Source organism: Scyliorhinus torazame, chromosome 2 (assembly GCF_047496885.1).
Source record: "Scyliorhinus torazame isolate Kashiwa2021f chromosome 2, sScyTor2.1, whole genome shotgun sequence".
NCBI lineage: Eukaryota > Metazoa > Chordata > Chondrichthyes > Carcharhiniformes > Scyliorhinidae > Scyliorhinus > Scyliorhinus torazame.
In genome coordinates this window covers 120,998,877-121,014,667 of record NC_092708.1, presented here as the reverse complement: position 1 = coordinate 121,014,667, position 15,791 = coordinate 120,998,877, and the positions used below count along the sequence as shown (strand labels likewise).

The window sequence follows — 15,791 nt, the reverse complement described above, 5'->3', positions numbered from 1 at the left end:
GATTCCCAAATTTATTGTCAATCTTTTATATAAATCAGTTCAAGTCCAGGATATTTGTTCAACAGAATGACGATATGCTTTACATATCGATCAAAGAATGGCAAAGCTTCTCACAACTTGTATATTTGATTCCAAAAGGCTAACAGAAGGTCCAAACCTTCATTACTATACAACTGACAGGCACCCAGCTCACAAAATACTTCCGATTTTACATCTAGCAGGAAGTGATAACGCCAAGGCCATATCTTGGTAGGAACACAATCCGTATCCACAAATGGACTTCATTCTTCCACTGGTCATACGGTTCAGACTCAAAAACATTGGAGAGTAACCATAGCCGCACAATTTTCATGCTGTACAAGAATTATATATTTCTGATTTTTGTTAAAGCTTTCAGCCTTCAAATTCTGGCAACCATTCTCTGCTACATGTTGTAATCAAGGATAAAAGTGGAGCAAATCTTTACACACTTGTATATATATTTACAAAGTCACACATCAGGTGAGTCACCTGATGAAGGAGCTACGCTCCGCTACGCTCCAAATAAACCTGTTGGGCTTTAACGTGGTGTAAGACGTCTCACTGTGCCCATCCCAGTCCAACGCTGGCATCTCTACATCATGCCCACCACCGACTACAATTATACAGTTAATATACAACTAATAATGAGAAGGAAAGAGAAAGCGAGAATGAGGGTAAATTAGGAACATAAAGATAGAGCATTGAGAGAAAGTAAAACAAAACAGAAAGAGCACATACAAAGATGTGGTAAAATAGTATTTTTAGGAGAGGAGATTTTGGAATGATCAGTCGCATGCCCTCTCTGAGATACGCATACAAGTTGGTTGCGGATGATGATGCTAAATCACGACTTGGACTGACCCAATGCCAGTTTAAATGGCTACTTGCAAGTTGTAGCTCAACTTCAACTAGGCAGTAGTTATGGAGCCTGTGATGAATGATTACTGTATAACTGTACCTTTAACGTGATGATCCCTTTAAGACCGGGTTTGGAACCCTGGGGGACTCCGCCTCTGGCTCCCCCCCCCCCCCCCCCAGGGAACTGTATATAAGGTAATGTTCAGTGGGCAGCATGCAGTGAGCACACTTCTCGGCAGTTGTCTGGTTCTCTGCTAATTAAAGCCTTTGAATTATCAATCTTCTCTCTCGAGTCGTAATTGAGGGTATCTCAGAGCCATACAAGGTTTTATATTTAAACACACTACTTATTATAAAGTCGATATTGTTATAAATACCTAGCTCATTGTAATGTTCTACAGTTAATTTTAGATTTGAGAAGCAAACTGTAGAAAATGGGATTAGTGCAACTCTAGTAGCTTGAAGATTATTACATTTAAAAGGTTGGGGCCATGTTGACTTAAGAAATAATGGCTAGAAAGCTAAAATCATAAAGCAACAAGTGAGCTTACTTAGCTGGAGAATAGGAGGTGGGGTATCTACACTGTTTGCAAAGAAGTGCAGCCCAGAGAGTTGTTCTGGGGATTAGAACTACAATTATATTGAAAGCATTCAGTGATCCCTGGAAGGCTACATCGCCACAGAGGTAGGTGGAACTTATAAAATTCCAAGGTTTCAATTTATCTGTGTTTGCTGGGAGAGTGAGCGTTGGGCAACAGGAAAAAACACCATATCAAAAAGGTTCTGCGGTTAGCAAATGCATTTCTGTTTGTTGGCTATGTGTAGTTCGGGCTCAAAAGAAGTCAGAAGGAGTTGAGAAGGTGTCAGAAGGTCACTGGCTCAGTATGGAAAAGTTAGTGCTCAGAAAGCAATGGGAGCTATTTATAGATTGGTATAGCTGGGAGATTGGAGCTCGGTGAAATCCAGAAGCAGTGCTAGCCGAGTGAAGCTAGCCATTTGAGCTGAAACTGCACAAGTAGAGGCTGGAGTGCAGACTCGGAAATCCGAGGGAACAGAACGCACGAGAAGAGATTAAAACCCTGGGAGATGTGCAGTCATTGAGGCAGTCTGAGTTGGAGTGGCTTTGAGGGAATTGAGGATTGACCTTCAAAGGTTTGAAACCCCTTATGAGGGAAACAGAGTTTCAACAAAATTGGTTGACTCAAGTATTTACTGCTGATGTCTGAGTCGGTTGCTGAGAAATCTGTGGGATCTGTCTTTGTCGTATTTGTTATTTCTTGTGTTGTGTTCGACCACAGTTTGCCTGTTAATTCGCATGTACCTCATATTAACCCTGAATGTTAAGAGTAGAAGTAAATTGTAAATAGTTTTATCTTTTTGACCTTGTATAGTAAAGTTTATTTTTGTTTGTTCAAAACCCATGGAATCCTGTGGCTTTACGCTCTTGTCAAGTGTCTTGAATCTCAAACTTTGTCTGCCTTATACAAAGCATTTTTGGACCCTTCCCGGATCTTGGGGTAAGGTGCTGGATCAATGCAATATGGAATCAGAGGAATGAAGCTTACTGTGGTAGAAAGCCGAGACAAGGCATTAATGTGCAATAATTCTTCATATATGATTTCTAAATCATCAACTGTCCTCTGGCCTGGCCTGTGAATTAGACAAAAAGAATACAAGTTAAAAAAAGTAAATTTATTCAAAAACACATCAGTTAGACCAAGTGTTGGAAACACTTTCCGACTGTTTTTGCCTAAAAAAAAAAAGATAAATTTGAGGCACGACAAACTTTCACCACATCGGAATCTCAAAGCTTAATTTGGTTTAATTTATTAGCATGCATGAATTGTTTTTTCTAAACACAAATCAATGGCTGGGATTCTCCCGGGCTGCTTGACCCGGAGGGGATCCCGAGTGCCCGGTGAATCGGGCGCCGGTCAAAAATGGGTTTCATGCTGGTGGTGAAGCCCGTTGAGAGTCTCCCAGTCCTGACAAGCTTCTCGACGTCTCCGATGAGGTTCCTTCCCAGGCCTGGCACGTACATGAGAATAACTCATTAGAGCGGTTTCGAATGTAATTTACAGGCAGGATGCCCGATTCATATGCCTCCTGGGATGCTCCGATAGATGCGTTGTATTTGGACATCCGGAAGGTGTTCGACAAGATACCTCACAAAAAGTTAAGTCACAAAATAATAGCCCGTGGTGTTGGAGGTAGTATATTGGGATGGATAGAGAATTATCAAATGGCCAGGAGACAGCAAATGGGGATAAGGGGTTAGGTTGGCGACCTATAATCAGTGGAGTTCCACAGGAATCAGTGCTGATATTGCGGCTGTTTACAATATATATATTAATGACTTGGAGGAAGGAAGCGAATGTACTGTTGCCAAATTTGCAGACGACACAAAAATAAGTGGAAAGGCAAGTTGCGAGAGGGATACAAACAGTTTGCAGAGATATTAATAAGTAAATGGGCAAAAAGTTGGAAAATGTGGGAAAATCTGAAATTGTTTTGGAAGGCAGTACAAAAGAACAGACTATTATTTAAGTAGAGAAAAACTGGTGAAAGTTGCAACACCAAAGGGACTTGGGGGTACTTGTGCACAAAACACAAAGCTAGCACACAGCTGCAGCAGGTAATCAGGAAGGCTAATGAAATCATAGACTCCCTACAGTGCAGGAGGAGGTCATTCAGCCTGTTCAATTTGCACCGACCCTCTGAAAGAGCTCCTTATCCAGGTCCAATCCCCTATCCCTGTACCCCACCTAAACGTTGGATAATAAGGGACAATTTTAGCATGGCCAATCCACCTAAGCTGCACATCTTTGTGCTTATGAGCTTTGCACATAAGCAGTGGGAGAGGCCACTTCCAGAGGGAGGCACAGACAGACAGAAGGAGCTTTAAATTTGAGAATTTGAAGCAGAGTGGGAATTTGGTGCAGAGTGGGAAGAGGTGTTCTTTGCTTTTTCTCCCTGCTGTGTTACATTAAATCTTCAGAGAGGGGTCTTGTCCTGTTGCAACTGAGGCTACAAGGGACGTAGCTGATTGGTAAGCCGTGGGCAAGGTCGGTAAGTCTTTACAACATTTATCATTATAGTTTGAAAATACGTCTCGTGGTTTATAATCTGTAAGGGCTACTGGTTATAAATTGCTTTCAGGCTGAGGTAATAAGGAAGGCTAGTCTCCAGGGAGCAGCCTTGGTAGGTGGACTATCGAACTCAGTGAGTATAAAGTAACTTACCTCGGGGATTCACGGCCTTGGCTCCAGGGAGTAGTCTCGTTGGGTGGAGTATGGAACTCGGTGAGTATAAATTAACTTACCTCAGTGATTCACAGCCCAGTCTCAAGGGAGCAGTCTCGGTGGGTGCAGTATCGAACTCGGTGAGTATAAAGTAACTTACCTCGGGGATTCACGGCCCAGTCTCCAGGGAGCAGTCTCAGTGGGTGGAGTATCGAACTCGGTGACTATAAAGTAACTTACCTCGGGGATTCCACTGAAGCTGACAAAAATGGAAAAAGTGACCATCATAGGAAAGCTGTCACCTGCTTGGCTGATAGGGAATCTGTGCTAAATTTGAAAAACACACTGCAAAAGCTAATTAATTAATCAATTAATTAACCATGAAGAGATGGCTGGGCAGGCGATGTGTTGTAGCTGGAAGAGGTGGGAGCTGGCAGATCCCACTGTGAGCTGCAGTGACCACATCTGCAGCAAGTGTTTGTTGCTTGAGGAATTTCGGCTCCGAGTTGATGAGCTGGAGTCTGAGCTTCAGACACTGCGGCACACCCAGGAGGGGGGAGAGCTACCTGGACACTTTGTTTCAGAGGGAGTCACAACACGTAGATTAAATACCGCAAAATCGGTCAGTGGTCATGGATAGCAGGGTGTGACTGCAAGTGAGACAGGTAGAGGGATCCTGAATTCAGGAACGGAAGAGCTTCAGCTCAGATTTGAGGTACTTGCTCCCTGTGTGGATGAGGAAAAGGGCTGTAGGGAGGATGAGCTAGCGAACAACTCAGGAGGCCATCCAAGCTGGAGGAGCAGAAGACAAGTGGTAGTTGTAGGGGATTCTGTAAATAGGGGGATTGATAGCATCCTTTGCAAGCAGGACTGAGAGTACCGCATGGTATGTTACCTGCCAGGGTGAGGGACATCTCTGAACAGCTGGAAAGGATATTGGAGTGGGAGGGGGAGGATTTAGTTATTGTGGTCCACGTTGGTACAAACAACATAGGCAAGGCTAGGAAAGAGCACCTGTAGGAGGATCATCAGGCACTTGGAACTAAATTAAAGGACAGGTCCTCAAGGGTTATAATCTCTGGATTGCTACCCGAGCCCTGTGCAAATTGGCACAGGGATGAGAAAATTTGGGAAGAAAACATGTGGTTTAAGGAGTGGTGCGTGGGGCATTGGCATCAGTATTGCAACAGGACGGATCTGTACCGTTGGGATGGTCTTTACGTGAACCGATCTGGGACCAGTGTTCCAGTGGAAAATGTAAATAGGTGGCTAAACTAGCAAGTGGGGGGGGGGGGGGGGGGGGGGGGGGGTAAAACTATGGGAAGTATAATGGCTAATGGGAAGCAAAACATCAAGTTAGCACATGGGGAGGTGAGTTCAACTACATGGAAAGTTATGAAAAAAAGATAAAAGGAAGAACAACTCAGGAGATGTTATTAATAGAGGATTCAAAAAGAAGCTATAAAAACTGCATCAGGGCACTTTACCCGAATGCTCGTAGCATTCGAAGCAAGGTAAATGAGTTGATGGCACAAATAATTGTGAATGAGTGTGATTTAGTGGCCATTACAGAGACATGGTTGCAGGGTGGTCACGACTGGGAGTTTTAAAAAATATATTTTTATTGAAGTATTTGTAAAATTTCATAACAAAAACAGAAAAAGAACAATAAACGTTAAACATTAACATAGTGCAGCCCCCCCCCCCCAGAAAGCTGCAACTGTCGACATTTTAAATTAAATTTCCCCAAGAAAGTTGACGAACGGCAGCCACCTCCGCGAGAACCCGAACATTGATCCTCTTAAGGCAAACTTTATTTTCTCGAGGCTGAGAAACCCAGCCATGTCACTAACCCAGGTCTCTACACTCAGGGGCTTCGAGTCCCTCCACTTTAACAGGATCCGTCTCCGGGCTACCAGGGAGGCAAAGGCCAGAACGTCGGCCTCTTTCACTTCCTGAACTCCCGGGTCTTCTGACACCCCAAAGATTGCCACCTCTGGACTTGACACCACCCGTGTTCCTAGCACCTTGGACATTGCCCAGGCAAACCCCTGCCAGAACCCTTCAAGCATGCCCAAAACATATGGACATGGTTTGCTGGGCTCCCTGCACACCTGTCTTCTACCCCGAAAAACTTGCTCATCCTCGCCGCCGTCATGTGTGCCCGTTGTACCACTTTAAACTGTATTAGACTGAGCCTGGTACATGATGATGAGGAATTGACCCTACTTAGGCCCATAGACCCGGCTCCAACTCCCCTCCCAACTCCTTCTCCCACTTGCCCTTAAGCTCCTCTACCGGGGTTTCCTCCGCCTCCAACAGCTCCTGGTAGATATCCGACACTTTCCCCTCCCCCACCCAGGTACCGGACACTACTCTATCCTGTATCCCCCGTGGCGGCAGCAGCGGGAAGGCCACCATCTGTTTCCTCAGGAAGGTTCGCACTTGTAGATACCTAAAGCCGTTCCCTGGCAGCAGTCTAAATTTGTCCCCCAGCGCCTGCAGGCTGGGAAAGCTCCCATCTATAAACAGGTCACCCATCCTTCTAATACCCACCCTCTGCCAGCTCTGGAACCCGCCATCCATCCTACCCGGCAGGAACCCATGGTTATTACATATCGGGGTCCAGACCAACCCTCCTTCCACCCTGTTATGTCTCCTCCACTGCCCCCAGATCTTCAGTGCCGCCTCCACCACTGGACTTGTGGAGTAGTGGGCCAGCGAGAACGGCACAGGTGCCGTTACCAGCGCTTCCAAACTGGTGCCTTTGCATGATGCCGCCTCCAACCGCTCCCATGCGGACCCCTCCCCCAATACCCACTTCCTGATCATGGCAATGTTGGCCGCCCAGTAGTAGTTGCAAAAGTTCGGCAGCGCCAGCCCACCCTCCCCCCGATTGCGTTCCAGCAACACTCTCTTTACTCGTGGGGTCTTGTTCGCCCACACAAACCCGAGATGATCACTTGAAAAAGGCCTTAGGGATGAAGATGGGAAGGCACTGGAATACAAATAGAAACCTCGGGAGGACCGTCATTTTCACGGTCTGTACCCTCCCCGCCAGAGACAGTGGGAGCATGTCCCATCTTTTAAAGTCCCCTTCCATTTGTTCCACCAGCCGGGTCAGTTTAAGCTTATGCAACAAATCCCACTTCCGGGCCACCTGTATACCCAGGTAATGAAAGCTCTTCTCTACCCTCCTCAGCGGCAGCTCCCTCAGTCTCTTCTCCATACCTTTAGCCTGGATCACAAACAACTCGCTCTTCCCCACGTTCAATTTATACCCTGAGAAACTGCCAAATTCCCTTAAGATCCGCATGACCTTCCCCATCCCCTCCAGTGGGTCCAAAATATACAGGAGCAGATCATCCGCGTAGAAAGAGACCTGATGCTCCAGCCCCCCCCCCCCCCCCGGACCAGCCCTGCCAGTTCCTTGAAGTTCTCAACGCTATGGCCAGCGGCTCAATGGCTAGAGCAAATAATAACGGGGAAAGGGGACACCCTTACCTCGTCCCCTGGTGCAATTTAAAATACTCCGACCGAAGCCGGTTCGTGCGCATGCGCACGCTTGCCACAGGCGCCTGGTACAGCAATCGCACCCACCAGATAAAGCCCTCACCAAACCCAAACCTATCCAGCGCCTCCCACAGTTACTCCGACTCCACCCGATCAAAAGCTTTCTCTGCATCCATCACTGCCACAACCTCTGCTTCCCCTCCTTCCGAGGGCATCATAACAATATTTAAAAGCCTCCGCACATTAGCATTAAGTTGCCTACCCTTAACGAATCCAGTCTGGTCTTCCCCTATCACCCCTGAGACACAATCCTCTATCCTCGTGGCCAAGATCTTAGCCAATAGCTTGGCATCCACATTTAGCAACGAGATGGGCCTGTAAAAGCCACACTGTTCAGGGTCCTTCTCCCGTTTCAGAATGAGTGAGATCGAGGCCTGCGACATTGTAGGGGGGAGGATTCCCTTCTGTCTCGCCAACACTAACTTAGCCCCCACCACGCTCATGACTGGGAGTTAAATATCCAGGGGTATCAGACTATTAGGAAGGATAGACAGGAAGGTAAGGGAGGTGGTATAGCTTTGATATTTAAGGATGCCACCAGGGCGGTAGTAAGAGATGATATAGTTCTACAGAGAACAAGGTTGAATCCAGTTGGGTGGAAATTAGAAATAGTAAGGAGAAAATGTCACTGATAGGCGTAGTCTATAGGCCAAATAATAACATTGCGGTGGGGGGGCAATAAACAAAGAAATAACTGATGCACATAAAAATAGTACAGCAATTACCATGAGGGTTTTAACCTACATGTTGATTACCCAAACCAAGTCGGTCAAGGCAGCCTCGAGGAGAAGTTCATAGAATGTATCCGCGATAGTTTCCTAGAACAGTATGTAATGGAACCTATGAGGGAGCAACCTATCCTAGATCTGGTCCTGTGTAATGAGACAGGAATAATCAATAGCACAGTGGTTAGCATTGTTGCTTCACAGTGCCAGGGACCCGGGTTCAATTCCTGGCTTGGATCACTGTCTGTGCAGAGTCTGCAAGTTCTCCCTGTGTCTGCGTGGGTTTCCTTCGGGTGCTCCGGTTTCCTCCCACAAGTTCCGAAAGAAGTGCTTGTTAGGTGAATTGGACATTCTGAATTCTCCTTCAGTGCACTTGAACAGGCGCTGTAGTGTGCAGTGAGGGCATTTTCACAGTAACTTCATTGTAATGTTAATGCAAGCTTACTTATGACACTAATAAAGATTATTAGTCAAGGATCCTCTCGGAAGGAGCGATCACATTATGGTTGAATTTAAAATACAGATGGATGGTGAGAAGGTAAAATCCAATACCATTGTCTTGAGCTTAAATAAATGAGACTACAATGGGATGAGGGTCCTAATTGGCTAAGGTAGACTGGGAGCAAAGACTTTATGGTGGGACAATTGAGGAACAATGGAAAACTTTCAAAGTGATTTTTCACAGTGCTCAGCAAAAGTATATACCAGTGAAAAGGAAGGACTGTAGGAAAAGGGATAACCAGCCACTGATATCGAAGCAAATAAAGGAGGGTATCAAACTGAAAGAAAATGCATACAAAGTGGCAAAGACTAGTGGGAAACTAGAGGATTGGGAAATCATTAAAAGTCAACATGAAAGAATCTACAAAGAAAAGAAAGATAGATTGTGAGACTAAACTAGTTCAGAATAGAAAAAAAAGATAGCAAACGTTTCTACAAATATATAAAACGAAAAAGAGTGGCTTAGGTTAACATTAGTCCTTTAGAGGATGAGAAGGAGGATTTACTGATGGGAAATGAGGAAATGGGTGAGGCCCTGAACAGGTATTTTGTGTTGGTCTTCACAGTGGAAGACACAAATGACATGACAATAATTGATAGCAAGGAGGCTATGGCAGGTGAGGACCTAGAAATGATCATTATCACTGAGGAGGAAGTGTTGGGTAAGCTAATAGGGCTAAAGGTAGACAGGTCTCCTGGCCCGGATGGAATGCATCCCATGGTACTAAAAGAGATGGCAGGGCAAATAGCAAATGTGCTTGTGGTAATTTAGCAAAATCCGCTAGACATTGGGACGGTTCCGGCAGATTGGAAAACAGCAAATGTGACGCCACTATTTTATAAAGGAGGTAGACAAAAGGCGGGTAATTACTATCAAAGAAGAAATAGCGCGACATCTGGATAGAAATTGTCCCATTAGGCAGGCGCATCGTGGGTTTATGAAAGGCAGGTCATGTTTAGCTAATTGACTGGAATTCTTTGAGGTGGAGAACAGGGAACTGGTGAATGTGGTGTATCTGGATTTCCAGAAGGCATTCGACAAGATGCCGCACAAAAGGCTGCTGCATAAGATAAAGGTGCACGGCCTTATGGGTAATGTATTAGCATGGATAGAGGATTAGTTAATTAACACAAAGCAAAGAGTGGGGATAAATGGGTGTTTTTCTGATTGGCGGTCAGTGGATAGTGGTGCGCCTCTTGCTGCAACTGAACAAGGTACTGGTGAGACAACATCTCGAGTAATGAGAGCAGCTTTGTTCCTCTTATGTAAGGGAAATATTATTTTGTTGGCGGTGGTTCAGAGACGGTTCACTGGGATGATCCCCGGTGTGAAGAGATTGGCTTATGAGCAAAGGCTAAACAGGTTGAGACTCATTGGAATTTAGAAGAATGAGAGATGATCTCATTGAAACATTTAGGATTCTTAAGGGGATGACCAGGTGAATGCTGAGAGGATGTTTCCCCTTATGGGAGAGTCTAGGCCCAGAAGGAATAGTCCAAGAATAAAGGGGTGCCAATTTAAGACTGAGATGATGAGGAATTTCTTCTCCGAGATGGTTGAGATACTTTGGAACTCCTTGCCACTGAGAGCTGTGGGGCAGAGTCCTTGTTTATAGGCTGAGATAGATGCTTGATCAGTAAGGGAATCAAAGGGTACAGGGAAAGGGCAGGAGGGACTGGTTTAGCTCACTGGGCTAAATCGCTGGCTTTTAAAGCAGACCAAGGCAACCCAGCAGCACGGTTCAATTCCCGTACCAGCCTCCCCGAACAGGTGCCAGAATGTGGCGACTAGGGGCTTTTCACAGTAACTTCATTGAAGTCTACTCGTGACAATAAGCGATTTTCATTTCATTTCATTTCAAGTGACCGTGAGAAATGTCGGATAAACCATGATCCTATTGAATAGGCTCGAGGCTCGAGGCTCGAGGAGCCCAACAGCCGACTCCTGTTCCTATTTCTTATGGTCCTATGGTATCTCAAAATACAGTTCTGTACCCCTAAACCCATTAAACAATCTGTCAATGTGCCAAGTTCAAAGACCCAAGGGATGAAGGTGTTCCTTTTAAAATGGAGGAAAACTTTGAAATTTTTTTTTCAGTCAACTTCATTGCCCTTTAATTTGTTCTAGCCTGTTTGTATGCCTAGTGTTATGGGCCAGGGTTTAGAGAACCCCAAAGTGTATCATGGAGTTCACCTGACCCACAACTTTAATAGATTGTGGTATGGGGAGCACACGGCCCTCTCTACAGGTGTGGTACAGCACTAATGGAAAAGTAATTTTTAAAGCAAAACAATGTTTATTCTATGAACTCAAGTTAACCTTTTTGAAACATAGTGAACATCTTAGCAACCGTCAATTCAAATACAACCCCCAAAGAATACAACACTAAGTAATTCTTAATAACTTCCCAAACAACATCCAGAAGACAGAAGAAACACCTTTTAACAGAAGCACATCAGGTTTACATTCACTACTGAAAACATTTATAATTTTGAATTCACCAAATGATCAAGAGATAGTCTTTTCATGGCAGAGAGATCAACAGTACACCTGCTCTGCCTGGCTTCAGCTCCAACACTGAAAACGAAACTAAAACACATCCTGCAGCAAACAGCCTAAAACGAAGTAAAAAGCTGATAGATAGCCCAGCTCCACCCACTCTCTGACATCACTGCGGTAGTAAACACCCATTTATAAACACCCATTTCTTAAAGGTACTCTCACATGACACTAGAAAAGCATTGAACTGCATTGTTTACATTCAATTTCATGCACTATTGCCGTTTACAAGCTTTCTGATTGACAGGTCCAGGCAGTTTCAAATGGAGGATTAAGAATGTTCATTTATAAAGCTCCATTAACTCGGAGAAGCAGTGGCGCAGTGGTTAGCATTGCTGCCTCACGGTGCCGAGGTCCCAGGTTGAATCCCGGCTCTGGGTCACTGTAATAGATTATCATAGATTATCATAGAATTTACAGTGCAGAAGGAGGCCATTCAGCCCATCGAGTCTGCACCGGCTCTTGGAAAGAGCACCCTACCCAAGGTCAACACCTCCACCCTATCCCCATAACTCAGTAACCCCACCCAACACTAAGAATGTGGAGTTTGCACATTCTCCTCGTGTTTGCGTGGGTTTCGCCCCCACAGCCCATAGATGTGCAAGATAAGTGGATTGGCCACGCTAAATTGCCCCTTAATTGGAAAAAAAATGAATTGGGTATTCTAAATTTATTTTTAAAAACTCAGAAGCAGTTGCTTTTCTAACTGCAGTTTTACAAAAGAGGCTCTCTATGTTCTCAGCATCTGTTTAAAGGGTTTCAAGGCTGCAGATGGGAAGAGTAGCCAAACAATCCCATCCAACAAAAGAGCCCCAACCTGAGTCTCTCCAAGCCCCCCCACCCATGAAGGACTCCCCTCGGCACCCTGGAGGCAATTGTCACCCCCTTGCCACCCCTCAGACTGCAATGTGCCTGAAGTGGCAGGGCCAGAAGGGCCGGTTAAATCGGGGTGGGTGGCCTTGCCAGTGATTAGGGGGGACTTGCTGCTGCAGCAGGAATCTGACATCGGGATGCCCTTTTGGGTCTCTAAGGAGTGGGACTTGTCAGCCTATAGGTCCTGCCCCTCTCAGCAAGAACCCTGGTGTGCCATGGCTCACTAGGTCTTTCCTAGCGCCAACGGGAATCACACCAATTTTCCCGCTGGCAGGAGCCCTTAAGTCTCCAATTGGGAGAATTGCACTCCAATATGTATTTTACAATCAGGTTTAGTACTACTTACAAAATACAGTTTGAATGTATCTTGTGTTCCAAATTATGAAGATACTATTTTAAGTTATGCAACTGCAAAGATGGAAAGCTGAAAAGACAAAATGGATGCAACATTTGAGGAGCTGTGAACCTGGTAAAACTAGAGGTCCATCCATCTGTGAGGGTCTAACATGGACAAAGTTGTAAAACAGTGGCTCCTGCAAAGCTTCCAAAGTAAACACATTTGATCTAAACTGAAGTATTACTGTAACAAATGCAAGATTTTTCTGATCAATTCCTAAATTCCAAGTGAGACAATCGAGCAGCTTTTGACTGATTTACCAGCTCTAAACGAAATGATACTGAGATTGCAGCCAAACATATTTTAAACAGTAGATTCCCATTTTAAATTCCAGCCTACCTATTATGTGTTGGCATAATTTATTTGATTTTACTCACGGTTTTCGTAAAATCATTCTCATATGGGCATCTGGCCCAATCTGAGAAAGGAAAAGCATGGTTTCCTGTAGCTCCTCCTCACACTCTTTTTTCTCCTCATCTGTGGGTGCAAGGACTTCCTCCTGTTCATCATCGAGGAATCGATAAAACAGGTACTTGTCCTGGAAATTGTGCTCTTGGTCCACTAAGATAACAATGGTTTAAAAGTTAGAAATTAAATCGGTCTTCGAGTCCATTCTTTTTAAAAACTGAACATCTTAACAGAGTACAAAATAAATTATTTGTTTTAAGCTACCAGATTTTCGGTATCCTCACAAAAGATCAACAAGGTGAATACAGATGAGCGACATTCTTCAGTACGTTTAATTCACCCTTCAACAGAAAATGATAAACTCAGCACAGTTACTAATGCTCTCTTGAAAGATTAGAGTTTATTCTGTCTCTATGGATTTCCCCTGAAAATTGTTCCAGGCATAAATCACTCTTCATGTGAAGTGCTCCATACCAGTCATGAACATGCCAGTTATTTGTTTGCACCCAGCCCCTTGATTTGCAGTTATAGCTTAATCATTTTTTTAAAAACCAAACAGTGCTCTAATTTCATATTTTGTATTCCATTGGGTATTGTATCGCATCTCCACAAGTTATCTTCTCATTCGTTTTTGACTCTTGCTGCATAATTGAGCTCTGTGGCAGAGACGAATTTTGAGCTCGCATTAGTCGTCAGCCGAAACGGCGATATGGGAAGCGAGATTCTCACTGGCAAGAGCATCTCCTGAATTTCCATGCATTGTGACATAACGAGCTTCCCGCATATCATTTTAATATATTGGCATCTAATCTATGAGCCATCCCGCCAGCACAAAAGCTCAATAAAAACATGAACCTGGCACTCTCACGTCCGAAGGGGATATCAGAGGTGAGCACGCAGGTTGCCGTTGCCCACCAGGGAGTCCAATGGAGTGGGAGCACTGGTGAGGATGTGGGGGAACTAGCTTAGTCATTCCTGGGGCAGAGGGGGTGGGGTCGAGGCACTGTGGGGCAGGTTTGCTTTCTCGAAGGCCTTTGTAGGCCCTCATTATTGTGGACCTCTGACTCCAAGGGGTCTGCCGTTTGGTGTGGATTTTGTGCTTCTTGGGTCCCTATTGCTGGTGCCTAAGCAGTGATTCCTTGGAGGAAATGCCTTTCTGGAGTGGCAACTGGACTGGGTGGGAGTGGATAAATTCACAGGATCAGCACAGGAGGCAACTGTGAGGTCTCAGGGAGGGGTCCAGTAAACTGCCAAGCTGCATATGGGGGACTCTGACATGGGCTGATGATTAGCTCCATGAAGCAAGAGGACCCTGACACAGAGGGGACGAAGGGGCCAGTAACACCAGCCCCACACCTTCACAGTGCAAAAGACAGCTGTAGGGTATGAAGAGTGTGATTGGCCATTGTCAATAGTCCTGGAGTCAGAGGCGGACTTACACTTTTGGGGCCCTGCGTTGTTCCTCTTTGAAGGGGCCCATGTCACATGCTGCCCCCTGGTGAAGTGGTGGCCCGCCCCAATTACATTAATGTTCAAGGCAATCCGGTCTCATAAAAGAGACCGCAATCGATCAGAGGGAGAAATGACTGACACAAAAAAAGGCAGTAAATTCAAAATGCAAAAGCAACAAGAAAGAAAGATGTTGGTTGCTGTCCAGTCCTCTCACTCTTCGCCTTGCCTGGCTGGCCTCTGGCTCTGGTCAAGTTGCCTTGCTCCTGCTGGCCGCTGCTGCTGAATTCCCCGGGACTCGTCTGGCCTTCTTTTCACCTCCTGACTTTTGCTCTGCTCACGTCTTGGCTCTCGTGCGGGTAGCCAGGCCTCGAGCCTTGACCCTTAACAACCGCATGTGCTCCTGGCTGACTGCTGGCTATCTGGCCTCCGCTTTCTCTCGCCCTCACTGCCCAGTTCAGATGCTGCCCAGTTCAGCCCTCATTCTCACACTCAGCCCTGCTGCCTGGCTGGCCTCTGGTTCTGGTCGAGTCGCCCACTCCCGCTGGTCCCAGATTCCCTGAGATATGACACCGGAACTTGTCTGACCACCTTCGCAGCTCCCAACTGCTCTGCTTACTTCTTGCTTGGGTGGCAGGCCTTAGGCCTCGATGACCTCATGTCCTTCAGGCTGGCTGTCTGGCCTGATGGCCTCTCTTCTTTTTGGTTGGTTGCCCATCCACCATCCTCAGCCCTAAGCCTGGAGGTTGAGCCTCACTGCTCCGCTCGATAGCAGTTGGCCAGCGCCTCCTCCATGCGCTGAGGGGGCATCAAATGTGTGGCTGCACGTGGACTGGACCAACGCCCTGCAGAGAAGGCAGTGGCAGAGCTCGCTGACTTACTGGCGGCAGGGCCACACATTGAGGTGGCTCAGAGGAGACACTACCGGTGTTATGGTCCCAGTTGGTGTTCTAACTGGACGGGAAGATCCCAGAATGGAATCCGAGCTCAAAAGACCATCATAGATTATCATAAAATTTACAGTGCAGAAGGAGGCCATTCGGCCCATCGAGTCTGCACCGGCTCTTGGAAAGAGCACGCTACCCAAGGCCAACACCTCCACCCTATCCCCATAACCCAGTAACCCCACCCAACACTAAGGGCAATTTTGGACACTAAGGGCAATTTATCATGGCCAATTCACC

At 45.9% G+C, this 15,791-nt stretch overlaps 1 protein-coding gene across 7 annotated transcripts in view; it reads right to left on the bottom strand.

The window, feature by feature from the left end:
• The window catches only part of rapgef4a (Rap guanine nucleotide exchange factor 4a), a 631,693-nt gene that overhangs the window by 157,700 nt on the left and 458,202 nt on the right, over positions 1-15,791 (bottom strand). For all 7 annotated transcript variants that reach the window (XM_072476111.1, XM_072476137.1, XM_072476128.1 and 4 more), the window contains 2 exons: positions 13,128-13,311; positions 2,445-2,529 (listed from right to left, as the gene is read on the bottom strand). In XM_072476111.1, coding sequence (XP_072332212.1) covers positions 2,445-2,529; positions 13,128-13,311 — 269 coding nt within the window. The remainder of the gene's footprint in view (positions 1-2,444; positions 2,530-13,127; positions 13,312-15,791) is intronic.